Here is a 16,379-nt window from a genome sequence, read left to right on the forward strand (position 1 = left end):
CTGTGTATATACTTCCCAGAATCTCCTCTGTTCTGTCATATTTATGGGGTTTCAAATGGACACACATATTCTGCTTCTTAAGTCATCTGATAATTATAGCAAGCTTCTGTTTGTGTGCAGCTATTTGTATGCTTTATGCTAATATTATGCTTTTGTGTCTCAGTAACAGTCACAGGATTTCAACTGATTGTAAGCCGTTCTCTGCCCAACCGTTTGGAACCAAAGCCTAACATAAACCTACGAACAGGGCAACAACAGTCAAGCAAGAATGTTTAAAAAACATAAGACGTCAAGCATTTGCGGGCAAGCAAAATGATTTTACAACATATGCTCAGTAGATATTTTTGAATGATACTCCTAATTTAATGTTTTCATACAAAAAGAAATCAGTGTAAAAAGTTGCAGAGGTCTTTGGTCTAGTCGATGAGTTTTGTGTCTGCAAAAATGACACAGAACATTTTGTCTCTTAAGCTTCCTGTTATGCCATTTAAAGAGCTTAATGTTTCCTGCTTCCACTTAGTAAAAGGAGCGCGCTGAGCATTTTTGTAGAATGCCAATGAGACAGTTGCATTACAGAAAACAATACCTAAGTGACTTTGAAAATGTGGTCAGACATCAGTAGACTCTCTTGTCATGGAAAAGTGGGCTTTATTCTTTTAAGATATCCAAAAGCAAAACTGAGAGCACCAAAGTGAGAGCACCAAATACTTTCAAAATTGAAGTTGGGCTCTGCATATGAAACTCTTTATATGACTTTATCTAGGTCAGCTAATGAAGGTATTGTCTCACTGGTAATAAGGCAGACTTAGTACTTTCCTAAATACCTGCAGTATTTTAACCAATGAAGTTACCGAACATAGGAATATTTTAATCTGACAGAAAGAACAACAATAGATCTGACTGCTGGGTTGATAATCTTCTTATCACACCCTGTGAAACCTAGCTCTAATATTCGGCAGTGTGAGCTTCCATTACGCAGCAACCCATTCTATAAAGGCCAACAATGGAAAGAGAATGAAGTGGAGTGTGGAAGTACCTCCATATCTACATAAAAGAGATTAGAGGCGACAGCGTTCCATTTTACAGCTCAATCATATTGTGTTAGCATGCGCTTATCCGAGCGCGGATGAAATTGAAAGAGAAATAAAAAAGAGTCAGGCAGATAGGAACCAGAAAAGCGAGGCATGAGCAATTTCCAAGGATATAAAAGGATGCTAATGGTGGGGCCCTGTCATTCTTAAAAAGGGCTATTAGGGCACCATCATCTGTTCTTGTGCCTTTACGCTCCTGTAACTAAAGTCAAGAATTCCCTAATGCCATTGTGATCATTTTCTTCTGCAGATAAGATGTGGTCATGTTTCACAACAACACTTTTCATTTGTTTGATTTATTAATGCAACTAGGCTAATTCTATTTACTGATAAAGCCATATGAATATATATTTATGTATTTTTTCATATGAATATATATTTATGTATTTTTTCAACAATTCATTTTCTGTAGACTTCTATACCTTTTTATTCACTAAATGCTTATTGTAAAAAATGGCTACACCTGCATACTAATGTTAATGGAATTTAAGAGAGCATCAGAAGCTCTCAGAGATAACTCAAAATCTTAAAGAGTGATCCCAGTCTTGTGATGTAAGAGGAGATGGTTTGGAAGTATATCATATAACAATATTTCTCCCAAAAATTATTTCTAATTCAAAATTTCCTTTTAGAAGTTTCAGTGGAATTATGCCTGAATTTTTCGGACTGTATAGGAAGTCTGGTGCTAGTTTAGTTAAATTTTAAAATCAGTGGAGGAACGTTTTTGAAAATACCTATTGTGCTGGGATTTTTACAAATGCAGAGAATCAACTAGCCTGCCTTGGCAGGGAGGGCGAGATATAAGTCAAACAAACAAACAAACTAAATCAGAATACCAGGACTGATTGACACACATTTAAACAACTAAGAACATATTCTGCCAAAATGTATACATCTCTAACCTTTCTGTTTTCCCCCTCTGTTTAACAGCTGTTTGTTCAGATCAACAAGAACTGCAAGACTGCAGATAACTGTGTAGGTCCATTAGAAAAAGAAGCCAGAAATGTGAGCAGTGCAGTACATTTGGTTAACACAAACACAGGTATCATGAAGCAGTCCACGAGCATTCTAGTTCTCCTGAACTCTTTATAGGCCAGATGTTTAGTTCAAAATATGACAGAGTTGGGAGAGAGCAAGAGAAAGGTTTTTCAGGACATGATGGAAGAGCCCCGGATCTGCAGCCTGCCGAGGTCTTAACAGTGTAGTGCAGGAGATGTTGCAGACATAATTCGATGAGACGGTGCTCGGTGCAAAACAGATTTCAAGTTGCACCAATGGCTACTGAGAACAACAATGGTTCATTTACTTTAGAATATAAACGCTTGGCATAATTCAGATCTCTCTGGGATGCAGGACAGTTCTACTACGATGGATTTATGTTAACGCCAGTCATCAGCTTTGATTTTGGCAATCATGTTGGTTGCTCCATCACCCCAAATCAATCTAAAAAAACTCTTCAAGAACATGCTCATCTCCATTCACATTTAACCATTCCACATTTGGTATTATTGGTGAGGCAGTGCCAAACAGTAAGTGAAAATGTTTATCCAATCAGGTCTGTATTTCAAAAAGGTTTACCAGAGAGTTAGTTAGCTTTGAGGCCCAGTTTTCCACAATAGCTCACCAGTGCTTCTGATTTCAGGACTGTAATTGAGCTTCCTCTGCTAACTGCAGGCACTGAACCATTGTTTTATTCTCTCTCTCTCTCGCTCTCTCCTCCCCTGTTTCCTCCACACCCAAGCCTATACCAGGTACTCACAACACAAATCAAACTGATAAAAGATCTTTGGCAATCACCATGATGCATTATTGACCGACTTCTAGGGCAAGTGCCCCCAGCCTGGTAAGACTGATATAGGCATTGCCCAGATATGAAACTCAAACTCACCTATTTAACTAGCTTTGACTTAATCTGAGGTGCTTTATTAGCAACCAGTGTAAGACAAAGTAGCTAGTATAATACAGAGTGATGTTTAAATTAGTTTACAATTTGCTTGGGCTCATCTAGACCTGCTCCGAACAAAGCCATTCAGAAATGTCAGCTGTGTTCCTAACCACTGTAACAAATTGTTGCCTGAACGCTGCACACCTAATGACTTCAAATTAGCTTCACTGCGATATTGCCTGACAGTTCGTTACGACTGTTAGTAACATAGCTGGCGTATCATGACCAATAAATTGGTTTCAGTGTGGGCTGGGAAAAGGACTTCCATCAATTTGATTAAAGAAATTACTGTAGCATTCAAAGCATAAAGACAAACTAGTTTAAGGAGACAGAAATAAGTTAACTGTACCAGAAAAACATTGCTCATGATTCAAAAGCTCGTTTATAAGCCATTTGTGAGGCAAACTCTGAACAACTAAATTCCTTCTGTGCAGGAAATATGGAACTGTTCAGAATGTGTTCTAACTGTCCTCCTTTCTAAGCAAATTATGATTTAGATACATATTGATTGTTGTGTATTATTTGGTTTGGGGGAAGTAATTAGAATCAGTCAGAATTGTGTTTTATATTGTTCAAATTCACTGAAGGAGACAGTGCCAGAGTCAAAGTGTTAGGCAAGCACTGAGGAGAACTTTATAAAAAACAAAACAACACAGTCTGAGAAACAAAGCTACACACCAAACTATTTATATCATACGTGTGGATTCATTTATACAATCTATGCTGATCATATATTGACTTCTGAACCAATGGACAATGGCTAAATCTACCACTTTATTGTCAAACTCTTACATTAAAACATCTTCTCCTTGTGTCTGCTGTTCATTTAGAGTGTATATCAGCAAGTATGGATGTGTCTCTCCCCCCCCCCTATTTTATGTAATACATGTAAAGTTCGCCTTCGGACATTATGTGCCTGGCAACCCAGTTTTAGCACGGTATCAGGCAGATACATGTTTTTTCTTGCAAACCAAGGATATGTTCAACTCACAATCCATTGTGTCCTCCCCAAGTTTGCTGGAAATCTGTTGGCACTTTAGCAGGCAGTGCAACCAAGCACTTAGTTATTGAGTAGGGAACAAAAGAGCTAAGGGCGACAGGGAGGGAAAAGGCTGAACATCATGTATTGATTGGAAAAAGTAAAATCTTTGGTTTCAGGTTCCTACTACAGATTATATTTGTCATGTGATCGAGAAAAATGATTGTGTTGTCTGATGACATTAAGATACAGCAGTCCCCATGGCTAATAGCTGCCTAAAAATGCTAGCTATTTTAGGATAGAGCAATGCCAACACAAATCCAAACTGAGTGAAATGTACAAATGTAGGCTTTCATCTCACTAAAACATGAACAGGTATTTCATTCTTCTTCTCCAGAATTTAATATCTCTGAAAGGGGACAAACTGACAGCTCTGCAAACTGCCTTGTCTATTAAGTCAGAAAGCAGTTAAAATGGGAGTCCACAATATCTGTGCAGGCTTCCCAGCACTGCGGTGAAAACATATTCTAAATCTGACATGGGGAGAGGGGAGGAGAGGAAAGAAGTGTGTCTGCGTGGTGGGAGAAATGAATCCCAAGAACCCAAGGAAACATTTCAAGTATTTAGCTACTTTCCCAAATAATTACTTCCCATTGCCTCAAGCTGAGATGTATAAGACAAAACAGTCACAAGGGTCACTGACTTAAGAAAGAGTTTTGCTCCCACTTTAGGAGGCTTCAAAAGTTTTGCTTGGTCCTCATCTACTGGGAAAGCAGGCGACCTTCTTAGCAAAATGGATATGTATTATTTATTTAGTAAAATGTCTGCACCCATCTTTTCCTTTTGGCTCCAGGTGGCTATAAGATTGCCTCTTATGTGCAGACAGATGACTTGACTCTACAGTACCTTTATTGTAGCATGTTCTACAGCGGGGCTGCCCTTGAAAACAATGTGAAAATCACAGTTGGTAAGAATGTGGTAGACTGTTTCGTATGAGGGGCTATCCATAGGGAACATATTATACCTATTCTGAGCTCCCTTCACAGGTCATCAGTTTTTTCTAACCTCCGTTCAAGGTGTTGGTGCTTAACTCTAAAGCCATTCATAACATGTTTGATGGACCACCGCTCCTGCAGCAACTTTGCTCTGCCTGGTTGTTGGACCCTGGTTAATTTGGATTCTGGCCTTCTGTTCTGGAATGGCCTCCCAGAGGAGATGAGGCAAGCATCCATTTTGGTTGCCTTTAGAACAGGTTGCAAGACCGTATTATTCATAAAGGCATTCGGCATGCTTTGACTTGCTCTTTGGGCGTAGTAATAGGATTACCCCAGGATTAGGAACCAGCTGATTGCTTATTTATTGTTTAAAGGACCATTTAGTATTCATTTTTACTGTAATTCTTATGTTGTTACCTGTCTTGGGTTCTAGCTATGCCAGAGGAAAAGCAGACGTATGAATATTTTAAAGAAATTAATAGAAAAAATTAAGTGTGGTAACTGTTTATTTTCTGTACTTGTAGGTACCGTATGGAACTATTAAGACAATGCAGCATTCAAAAGAGTGCATCGTGGTCATATTAACATGACTTTGGCTACACAGTTGTAGCAAATTAAGGACAGTGAGTGGCCATTACACACTATTTTTAATTTTAGGCCAAGTTTGCACTAGCTCCCATTTAGTACATTACTTTGCAGGAAATGCAGTATAAATCACACAAAATCAGTTAGTATAGCACAGGGGTGGCCAAACTGTGGCTTGGGAGCAGCATGCAACTCTTTCACACATATTGTATGGCAGGGAGACTGGAGAAGCAAAGGGGAGGCATGCCTCCCTGATTGGTCTTCCCTTCTCCAGCCAGAATTTCCCTTCCTGGGTAGGCTTGAGATGGGGGGGGGGGGGCAGAGAAAGAAAACAAATTTAATTTTACAGGCATTCTCAAAGCCCCCCCCCGGCTGGCTTTGAGAAAACATATATTTCTTTAAATCCCTTCTCCAAGCCAAACTAGCCAGTGTGGGTGGGCTTGGAGGATGCATTTTAAGTTAATGTTGCTTTCTTTCCACCTCTCCCTTCCTCCTCCCATCTACTTACACACACTCTCTCTCTCTCTCCTCCCTCCCCATTTAAATTAAAATGAGTTCTCCAAGCACCACCCCACCGGTCTGCTGGCTTGGCTTGGTGAAGGCATTTGTCTCTTTAAATCCCTTCTCCAAGCCACGTAGGGTGTGGGTGCGGGGGGCTTGGAGAACACATTTAAAGTTAAAGTTGCTTTCTTTCCACCTCTGCCTCCCTCCCCATTTATTTGCTTTCTTTTCACCTCTCTCTCTCTCTCTTCCCCCTTCCTCCCTCCCTCCCCATCTATTTGCTTCCTTTCCACCTCTTTCCACCTTTCTCTCTGTCTCTCTCTCCCCCTTCCTTATCTTCTCTCTCTCTCTCTCTCCCTTCTCCCCCTCCCTCGCCCATGTATTTGCTTTCTTTGTTTCTGTTTTTCTCTCCTCCTTTCTTTCCACCTTTCTCTTTCTCTCTTTCCACTTTTCTCTTTCTCTCATTTAATGTTAATAAAAAGCAAATTTGCATACTGTCTAATAAAAATGTATATGCAATATTTGTTCATGTCTTGCAGCTCTCAGACATCTGACATTTATTCTATGTGGCTCTTACTTTAAGCAAGTTTGGCCACCCCTGGTATAGCATATCCTAACACAGAATAGGTTGAATCCAAAGTTCACTTTCTGCTGGTGTAAGGAACTTATACCAGCAAAAGTGGGTGGGTGAAATTTATGCTGATTGTCCCTACTTCTGAAGCCTAATGAATTCCCCACATTGCTGCTCATGAGGACAGGAACAGCACAGGAGGCAAAGAGGGAGGCTGCAATGGAACTGGAAATACCCCCCTTTCCTGTAGCAGAAAATGGTCTTTGGAGGCAACCCAGTGTTTTAAACTTTGGTCACTATTCTTGATTCATGTAAACAAGCAAACATATTTTCATCCCTGGTACAGAGGAAGTAGGTTTGTACAGAGCATCATGTATAGGAGGTAAAGGAATGGTGTTTTCCTGAACTCTGGTGATCACAAAAGCAAGGATTTACAACTATCCCTGCATTTTTTAGACAGTAGTCATCTTTTCCCTGGTGACATCTTGTTCCTGCTAGCTATTCCTATTATGCACAAGTACTGATTCAGTCCAGAGAAGGCAAGAAGACATTAAGAACTTTGAGCCTTCAGCTTCTAAAAGTTAGGAAATACCTCCTTAACACTGGACAGCCATCATAAAGCAGGAGAGGGACAAGAAAAGAATCTATTCATGACTCATGGACTCAACTCGCTTTCATAAAATGAAGAAAATCACATTAACATAATGAGGCTGAAAGCATCATCCTCTGCTGGGAATAAATATAAAAATAATGTTGTCTACAAGCCAACAGTGACTTACGCTGAGGTTCCTCTAAAATCAAAGGGGTTTAAAGGTATCTGACTGTTGTGCTGCATAAGAATTTGGAAACAAAACTAAACACAGGAAAAAAGTAACCACATTTCACCATAATAAAATTAATCCATGTCATGGTTTGTATCAAGCGGAAATCATTGTACTGACACCAAATCTACTTGGTACATACCTGGAATATGTTTAGCCCATCCGATGATGACCACCAGTTCTCTGTCTGCCAGGTCACAAAGAGTGGTGAGGGCTTTGATGTCACTGTCTGGCACAGTGGGGTCAGGCATAGCATAGATCTTCTCTGGTTCAGCCACCAGCAAATGAGAGACAATCTTGTTATCTGTAAAGAAGGATCAGGGTATGAGCTATTATCATTATCATAAAAATTAAGTTTTGCATGACTGCTCCACTGACTCCACCCAAGACTTACAACAGCAGATACATTCGGCACAGCAAAACACACACACACACACACACACACACACACATTTCCTTATTAATTTTGGTATGTAGCCCTGATCTACTGAGATAAATGAGATTGTTGCTATTTATGCCACTGAATCAAGATACATGTGTAATTCTATACAACCAGCTAAATAAAAAATAAAGCTAGCATCAGCAATTTGTAAAGTCAGACATCTGCTAGGCCTTGGATACTGCCAGGGTACATGCCACCATCCAGACTTCCTTAAATCAGTGGAGATTAAAATGCAATTACTTTTACATGCATGGGCATGTAAACTTCATAGCGGTTAGGAGAAGAGGGGAGATACATGCACAGGCATGAAAGTTCATATGTGGCCCAGAAGCAGAGCATTCATGTGTGTGTTTTTAGTCTGGGCTCATTACTGAGCAATTTCAAGAGCCAGAAATTATGTTACCTTCTTTCTGGGCTGACTCAACTGAGTCTTCTTGTTATGGGACTTGAAAGAGCATATAATGTAGTGGTTAGAGTGTTGGAGATATGGGGAGACCCATGTTTGAATCTCCATTCTGCCATGGAAGCCTGTTGAGTGACCTTGGGACAGTCACACACTCTCAGTCTACCCTACCTCATAGGGTTGTTGTGAGGATAAAATGGAGGAGAGTAGAATAATGTAAGCTGCTTTGGGTGCCCATTGGGGAGAAAGGCAGGGAATGAATGAATGAATACATATGTACATACGTACGTACATATGTACATACATGCATACATAATTGGGCCTGATTGCTTGTCAATGCCATCCCCTACACAATCTGTTTCTCAGACTGGCCTGGTTCAGACCACCTGGTCCACTTCATGGAGGTTAGGAGGACAGTATGTGTTGAAGGATCTTAGTCACAGAAGAGCAGTGAGTGCAATATATAAGGCTCTCAGCCACGGAAGAGCACTGAGTTCAATTTATAAGGCTGAGAGAGAGAATCTGAATCTTGTCTATAGTTGTCACAGGATCCTGACGGTTCCCCCTTGCTACTGCTAAAGTCCTCTAGTCCCCCTTGCTCCACCACCTTGGTGTCCCGACCTTAAAGCAGCAGGGGCCTCAGACACTTGAACGAGGAGGGAGGTTACTTCACTGTCCCTACCAATCCGATCTTTCTGGATGGTTGGCTCTCTGCGTCTCTCTTTTCCAGCGTTGCCCTTTCCCAATCCAGGTAGTCATCCCTGGCCTCTTGTTGCTGCTTCCTTTTATTCCCCACCCCTGTGTCCCAGTGTTCCCTGTGCTCTCCCCGCCCTCCTCTCTTCCCGAGCTCTGCCCCCCTACATAGCTGAGGACTCCGGGGTGGGGTCGCGATCTCCACTACTCCTTCCAGATTTGGGTTAGATGCAGCTGGGCGGCTCTGTTCAGGACGCGGAGCCCAAACGCGGCGCAGGTGGACAAGCTCCCGACAGCTCTTCTACTGCCGCTGTTTGGGATTGGTATGTGGACCGCTGGCGGTCTCTCCTCGGCTGGCGTGTTCTGGTCTTCCCCGGAGCCTCAGGTAAGTAGAGGAGGACCCAGGGGCTGCCCTCCTGGCATCGGGAGTGGCCTTGTTGGTGACGTGGGGGGGCTGGCGGTCCCGACATCGGGACAATAGTGTATGTGAAAATGTGTAGGGATGGGCATAAACTGGCTCATGAACTAAAGTTCTGGTTTAAACTGGCTGGTTAATGGATCACAAAGCGAAGTTTGTGGCAGGTTTCCACACTTTCCATCTGTTCGTAGACGGATACATTTCCAGACAGACTGTCTCCACTCAATCTAAATGTTCTCCAAACTTCAAAACAATAGTGGAGGTAGAACTTGGAGGGCATGTAGAGAAGCATCTGGGGGAGGTCCCCAGTGATTTTGATATCTCTAGCTTGCACTGGATCCGTTCTATACAGTCCTGAAACTCCTGAACCTGTGCCTGTCAAAATGACCTCCTGTCAGTCATTTTGACAGGCACAGGTTCAGGAGGATCAGGGGTGTATAAAATGGATCCTGTGCAAGCTACACACACCAAAATTACAGGGAGTCATCTACCTGCCATCCAAGTTTGGTGAGGATTGGATCCATGGGGTCTTTCTTGGTGGCACCTTCTTTGGAGGGCTGTAACTCAGACCCTGTAAATCCAATCCTCACCAAACTTGGATGGCAGGTAGAGGAGAGTCAGCCAGAGATCTCCTGAGAGTTTGGTGTCTCTAGCACACCAGGAGGGATTCTACCAGGTCATGAACTGAAGTAGTTCAATTGGTGGCTAAAAGTATGTGACAGTTCATGGTTCGCAAACTAGGCACACCTCAGACCACAAACTGAACTGCATTTTCCCAGTCTGTGCCTATCCCTAAAAATGTGTTGCTGAGAAGGAGTTCATGCTTCAGTCATGTGTGCACCTAGGGGGACTGATGGGTAGCTACGTTAGTCTGACTGTAGCAGTGGAAAAGAGCAAGAGCACCTTAAAGGCTAACAAAATTTGTGACAGGGTATGAGCTTTCATGAGTAAGTGCTCACTTCTTCAGATACGGGGATGGTATGTATCTAGAGATTTCCCTTGTCAGTCATGAATCCACTGGGGGGAGGGAAATTTATTTTTTAAAAAATCTTTCTTCCTAGAGCTTACAAAAGCTGTAACTATCCCTTTATTTTAAAAAGAACCTGTTTCCAGTATTCCATCACATTCTAGCATGGCCAAGGGACAGAATCCATGGCATGCCCATGCAGAGACAGCAGGGTTGACTTTCAGTATCTCCCACTGAATTCATTTGGGGATTGATCCAACATTCTTTCTCTTTTGTCCTAGTCTACAAATACACCAGAATATGGTGGAGACCAGGCAGTGGAACCCTGAAATGGCAGAAAGTATACTTAGGACTTCAGAGGGTGGTGGTGTTTGTGTGGGGGGCACATTTTTAATGTTTCCATAATTTTTTTTTAATAAAAACCCTCCTTGCAAGCAGAAAATCAACCGAGCATGTATCTTGCATAATTTCTCCTTTGCTTGGAAACAGAAACTAAACAGTCTCTTCCTCAGAGAAAAATTATCCATCTTTTCAGTGCAGGAGGTGCTTCAGAAAAGTTCAGGAAGAATGACCTTTGCTCTACAAGGGGTGCCTACTTAGAAGCTGCTGCCTTTATCCATCATAGTTGGACACTTAGCTTGGAACCTCCAAACATTTTGTGGAACCTCCCGATTGGTCCCAACCATGTGGAACCCATTTTGTCAATAGTGCCCACTGTCAACCCCAAAATAACTATAGATGCAGCAAGGCTGAGGATCCTTGATTTACATGGAGTAATGTTCAAAACTGCTATCAAAAGAGCAAACGTGAGATATAAATATTTTAATAACTAAAAATATTACCATTTCAGGATTCCATTACCTCCCTCAGCTAGTATTATGGGAGAGGGAGAAAAAGCTCCCTCTATCCAATTTCTCCACTCCACGCATAAAGTTATAAACCTCTATCATGCCCCCCCTTGATTTATGGTAACCCCATACAGTTTTCAAGGCACGAGATGTTCAGAGGTGCTTTGCCATTGCCTGCCTCCATGCTGTGACCCTGGTATTCCTTGGTGGTCTCCCTTCCAAATACTAGCCCTGCTTAGCTTCCAAATTCTGATAAATCAGGCTAGCATGGGCTGTAAGCCTCTATCATGTATTTTTTCTAGATTAAAGAACTCCCAGCCATCTTTTTTCTAGATTAAAGAACTCCCAGGCCCTCCAGCCTTTCCTCAAAGGAAAGGTACTCTGACTCCGTAATCATCTTGGTTGACTTGGCTTGCCTTTTTCTGGTTCTGCAATGTGCTTTTTGAGATCAGAATTTCATACAGTGTCCAAATGAGGCCACACCATAGCTTTATACAAGGGCATTATAATATTGGCCATTTCATTTTCAGACCCTTTCCTAATAACTCTTAGAACGGGGTTTGACTTTTTCCACTGTTGCCACACACTGGGTCAACATTTCCATTGCGTTTTCCACAAGAACCCCAAGATCTCTTTCAGTCTCAATCTCAGCCAGTTCAGATGCCAAGAGCATATGTTTATTCTCATGTTTTGTTCCAATATGTATCACCTTACACTTATCCACATTGAAACTGGTTTGCCATGTAGTTGCTCACTCACCCAATTTACCCATGGCACTGAAAATTTGCCTACGACACTGCCTGGCCCCAAATCCTAATAATTTATGAAAAAATTAAATTGTTCCAGTCCTAATACTGATTCTTGTGGGAACCCAACTGCTCACTTCCTTCCATTGTGTGAACCAATTATTCCAGTTCAGGAATACACCACTACAAACAAACAAACAAGCATACAAACAAACAAACAAACAAAAAGATCCCTCCCCACACATACACACTATGCTCTGTGTCCCGTTTCCATTCAAATAGGATGCAGCCTAGCCCAATCAGAGTTAAGGGCTGGCTGCCACAGTCTAATCAGCACAGGAGCTGTCCATGAATGCTAGAAAACTAGATGCAGGTCAGAAGCCTAAAGAATAGAATGCTGAACAGCAGTGGAGCTGTCCAGGCAAGTCACTAAAGCAATAGCTTGTCTATAGAGACAGTTTGGGACAGAATTTTTAGCTGTATTTTTTAACTGAAGTTATCACATCTAGGTATTTTTGTTTTATTCTTTGTTTCCATAGGAAACATGTTTTCTCCCTGCAAATTCTTTGTTTCCCAGTTGCAGAGCAGGCACAGACAAGCGTTGAAAAGATGCACGGATTTTTTTGTTCTTTTACAGGACCTTCAAATGTGGTAGCTCGGAAGACGGCATTCTTAAACAAAAGAAGGATGTGTGAGTGAGCAGGGCTAAGTCTTTACACCTTCCACACCTTTCTTTGCTGCACTGCCGCACTTGAATATTTCTTTTCCTCCCCACTAGGCTTTGATACTGGATATTAACTGGCTAGGAGAAAAATCTTCAACATTTGGAGTAAGGTGAGATAAAATCCAAGGTTTTGTACCCTTATCATGCGATTTATTTATTTTTTAAAAAACCATCCCTTTTGCACATGAATGGGCAAAATTGTGTACATGAGGAATACAAATTGCTTCTCCCCGCCCCCCATACAGCTGCTTATAAACAGAGTAAAGTTGCTGAGAGAGCTCAGATTCTCCATCAACAGTCCTTTTCCACACGGAAATATCCAACCCTTCCTCATCACAGATCTCTCACGTCTCATCCGGCTTGTGAGTGTGAATGTGTGTTTACTGACATAGCTACCTATGTGGAATTATCTGTAAATTTTAAAATAACCAGAATAGATAACACTTGTGCTCAAAGGCAATAGATGCATATACATATATTTGCTTCGTTTATTCCCCTCCTCAAAGCAGCTCTCCTCTCCTCCTCTGCGAGGTAGGGTCAGGCTGAGAGTGTGTGACTGGCCCAAGGCCATCCAGCAAGCTTCCATGGCACAAGTGAGGGTTCAAACCTGGGTCTCCCAGATTGTAGTCTGACACTCTAACCACTACACCATTCTGGCTCAACCAGGAAACAAGCAAATCAATGGGTGGATAGTTCTTCAACTGGCTTTGTTAGTCTGTGTAATAAAATGGAGTCTGGAAACTGACTGGAAACTTCATGCAGTGATTCTGGATGCTGTACAGTTTCATTTGTCCATAACAAAATTTCAGCAGATATTGTTCTGGCAATGCAGAGAGACAACTAGGGTCCGGTGAGACAAAAGGGACTTTTTAAAAAATGACCCAGGCATCCCTGTTGTGGATATTTTCTAATCCCTATTATTTTGCTACAAGGAACAGTGTTCCAAATATTGAAGTACAAACACAGAGGCGTTTTGAATGTGCTCATGAAACCCTATCAGTCAGGGAACTGAATAGCCACAAGCACAGTTTCTAGGTAAATCTTATTTAACATTTCCCTAATTAGAATCAATAAAACCCAATTTTCATTCCACTGCCTTTGTTGTGCACAAACTATCTGTCAGAATACAGAAAATCTCCCAGGCTACTTACTCAACCAAAGTGATTTTACTGTTTGCTCACCACACTTACTGGAACGGATGCAAAGTTAAACTTTATAAGTGTTTCTTTCAGGATAAACTAAAAGAAGTCATCAAGAGCCAGTGTATAAAAAATTATGTTATGTGGAAACTGGAGGCTAGTTTGTCTCGATCTTACTGAAAAAGGTTTAGGCATCTTCTGAAGTTTCATAATATACTCCATCAGAATTATTTCAGCTATAAACCTGGGAGCACAACCCACAGGGAATCCTTCACATACTCTGTTGAAATGGGGAGGGAGTATTCTTGTACCCCTCTCATTCATTTCAGTGCACAGGACAAATTCACAGGGGATTTTGCCCTTTGATTCCTGGCATTTTCAGCCCATCAGCATTAACCTATGTCTATGATAAAAGGTTTAATTGTGCATGTGTGTGTCGAGCTGTCAGTAATTCAACTCAATGACACATTATATAAAATAAATGAAAAGCTGGCAATCTGTGCATCCAGAAAATCTAAAGCTCTAATGAAATTAAGAATTAGAGTTTATTGAATTTTATTGTATTATCAAAAAGTTTTTATTATAATGCACAAAATCTGCTTAATGCAGCCCTAGATTGTATTTACAGAGTGGTGGAACAGCTTACGCAGACTGTGTGGAAGATGCCAGATTGGACAATTGAAGGTATAATCAGCATAATGTTTTTTGGAAAGGCAAAAGGAAACTATGCCATATGTTCACTTAAGCCTTAATTTTATGTAAAACTGGTTTCTTTTCCCTTTGACATAGCTAAAATGTCCTTTTGCTTACAGTTCATCATATTTTTTGTTCCCCCTGTCTCCATAGGCCCATGTGTATGGTTTACAGCTGTATCCACTGCTATGAATGAGAAGTGATAAACAACACACTGCATTTTGACATAACTAGGCAAGTGCCATCAGTATAATTCTAGGAGCTTTTTATCACTCTTGTCCAAAGCAGAGGCACTTTTGTCCCCCAGACACTGGTGCCACTGTTTAAACAACCATTTTAAAAGTGACAATCAAAACATAAAAGCATTCACAAGCAGTGTCAGCCAGCAATTCCTTTTTCCACAGGCTAACAAACTAGTTTTGTGGGGATGCTATGCTATGAAAGGAAACATCCCACCAAGTCTACAACAATGCCAATCCAAGTCAAGGAAGCCAAACAGCTTTCTTTAAAAAGCAGAAGGCTTGCCCAAAAGAGATGAATGAAAGGTGCACAGGTTCTGGAAAAATAAATGTACATTGACAACAGGTGATCAAAAAGAGAATCTGAAGAGCAGACTCCTAAAACCATTAACACAAACAATAAGATTTTCTTGAACTACATCAGGGACAGAAAAGTGGCCAGGAAAGTGGTTAGGATGTTGGATAACAAAGGAGGTAGGAAGATAAACAATTAGTGGAAAAATTGATATATTTTTTTAGTGTGCTTGTTTTCACTGTGGAAAATATAAGGCTACACCAGAAGGGCTGTTTTCAGGAAAGGTATCTGAAATATCGGGTCAAATAAAGGCAATAATAGAAAAATTCTAGGGCAATTGGGACAATTGAAAACAATAGGTTTCCAGGTTCAGATGGCATACCCTTTCCAATGGTTCTTAGAGAACTCAAATGTGAAATTGTTGTTCTTACCAACAGTTACGTGTTGTCACTAAAAACTGGCCTCTCTAGCAAACAAAATACCAGTTTTTAAAAAGAAATTCAGGGAGGATCCTGAATTGGAAATTACAGACCAATTAACTAATATATCTACTGGTAAATTAATATGAACTGTTACTGCATTGTCTTCTGCCTGTGTAATTCTATTGCACGTTCTGTAGACAACTGTAGTTTACATTGACTACTAATTCTGTAATTAGAATCCTATTGCATTGTTCACTGGATGGCTTATGCCAGGGGTTCATTTGTTATGAGGGCCGGATCTGACATAAATGTGACCTCGTTGGGCGGGGCCATATTTGTTATAAAATGTAATGCCAGGTACTGGAGATATAAACTTTATAAAGGACACAAACACAAAGATTTCTTTTACTCAAAGTAAAAACATGCTTAAAACATTAGCACTCTTGCAATATTTTGTTTATTTTACAGTATCTGATAACCGACACGTCTTGCTCTGAATTATTGCATTAAAATGTCTGTGCGGTTGCAATCTTCAGTATGCTGTTCAAGTGTGTATCTGTAAGCTGCAAACCTACTTTTGATTTACTGATATTCACCACAGAAATCTCATGCTCAGAGTTCTGAGTCTAGGACCCAGGGGAAAACATGAAATGGCTGAGCAATTGAGAGAGACTAGCGAAATAAGCTATGATGCAGCAGCAGCAACAGAACTGGAAGCAGGAGATGGCCAGTTCCAGTGCGAGCCTGATAGAAGCCCTCCGGGGGCCTCATCCGGCCCCCGGGTTACATATTTGACATCCCTGGCTTATGCTGTTATGACTGCATTGTTCTTGTAGTCTGCAATCCACCCTGAGTCTCAGCA

At 41.1% G+C, this 16,379-nt stretch overlaps 1 protein-coding gene across 1 annotated transcript in view; it reads right to left on the bottom strand.

Moving 5' to 3' along the window:
• ESRRG (estrogen related receptor gamma) overlaps positions 1-16,379 on the bottom strand; it is a 276,236-nt gene that overhangs the window by 68,526 nt on the left and 191,331 nt on the right. The window contains exon 5 of the mRNA XM_015405927.1: positions 7,631-7,792. Coding sequence (XP_015261413.1) covers positions 7,631-7,792 — 162 coding nt within the window. The remainder of the gene's footprint in view (positions 1-7,630; positions 7,793-16,379) is intronic.

This window comes from Gekko japonicus, unplaced genomic scaffold, assembly GCF_001447785.1.
Source record: "Gekko japonicus isolate JY-2015 unplaced genomic scaffold, Gekko_japonicus_V1.1 scaffold279, whole genome shotgun sequence".
Classification (NCBI taxonomy): domain Eukaryota; kingdom Metazoa; phylum Chordata; class Lepidosauria; order Squamata; family Gekkonidae; genus Gekko; species Gekko japonicus.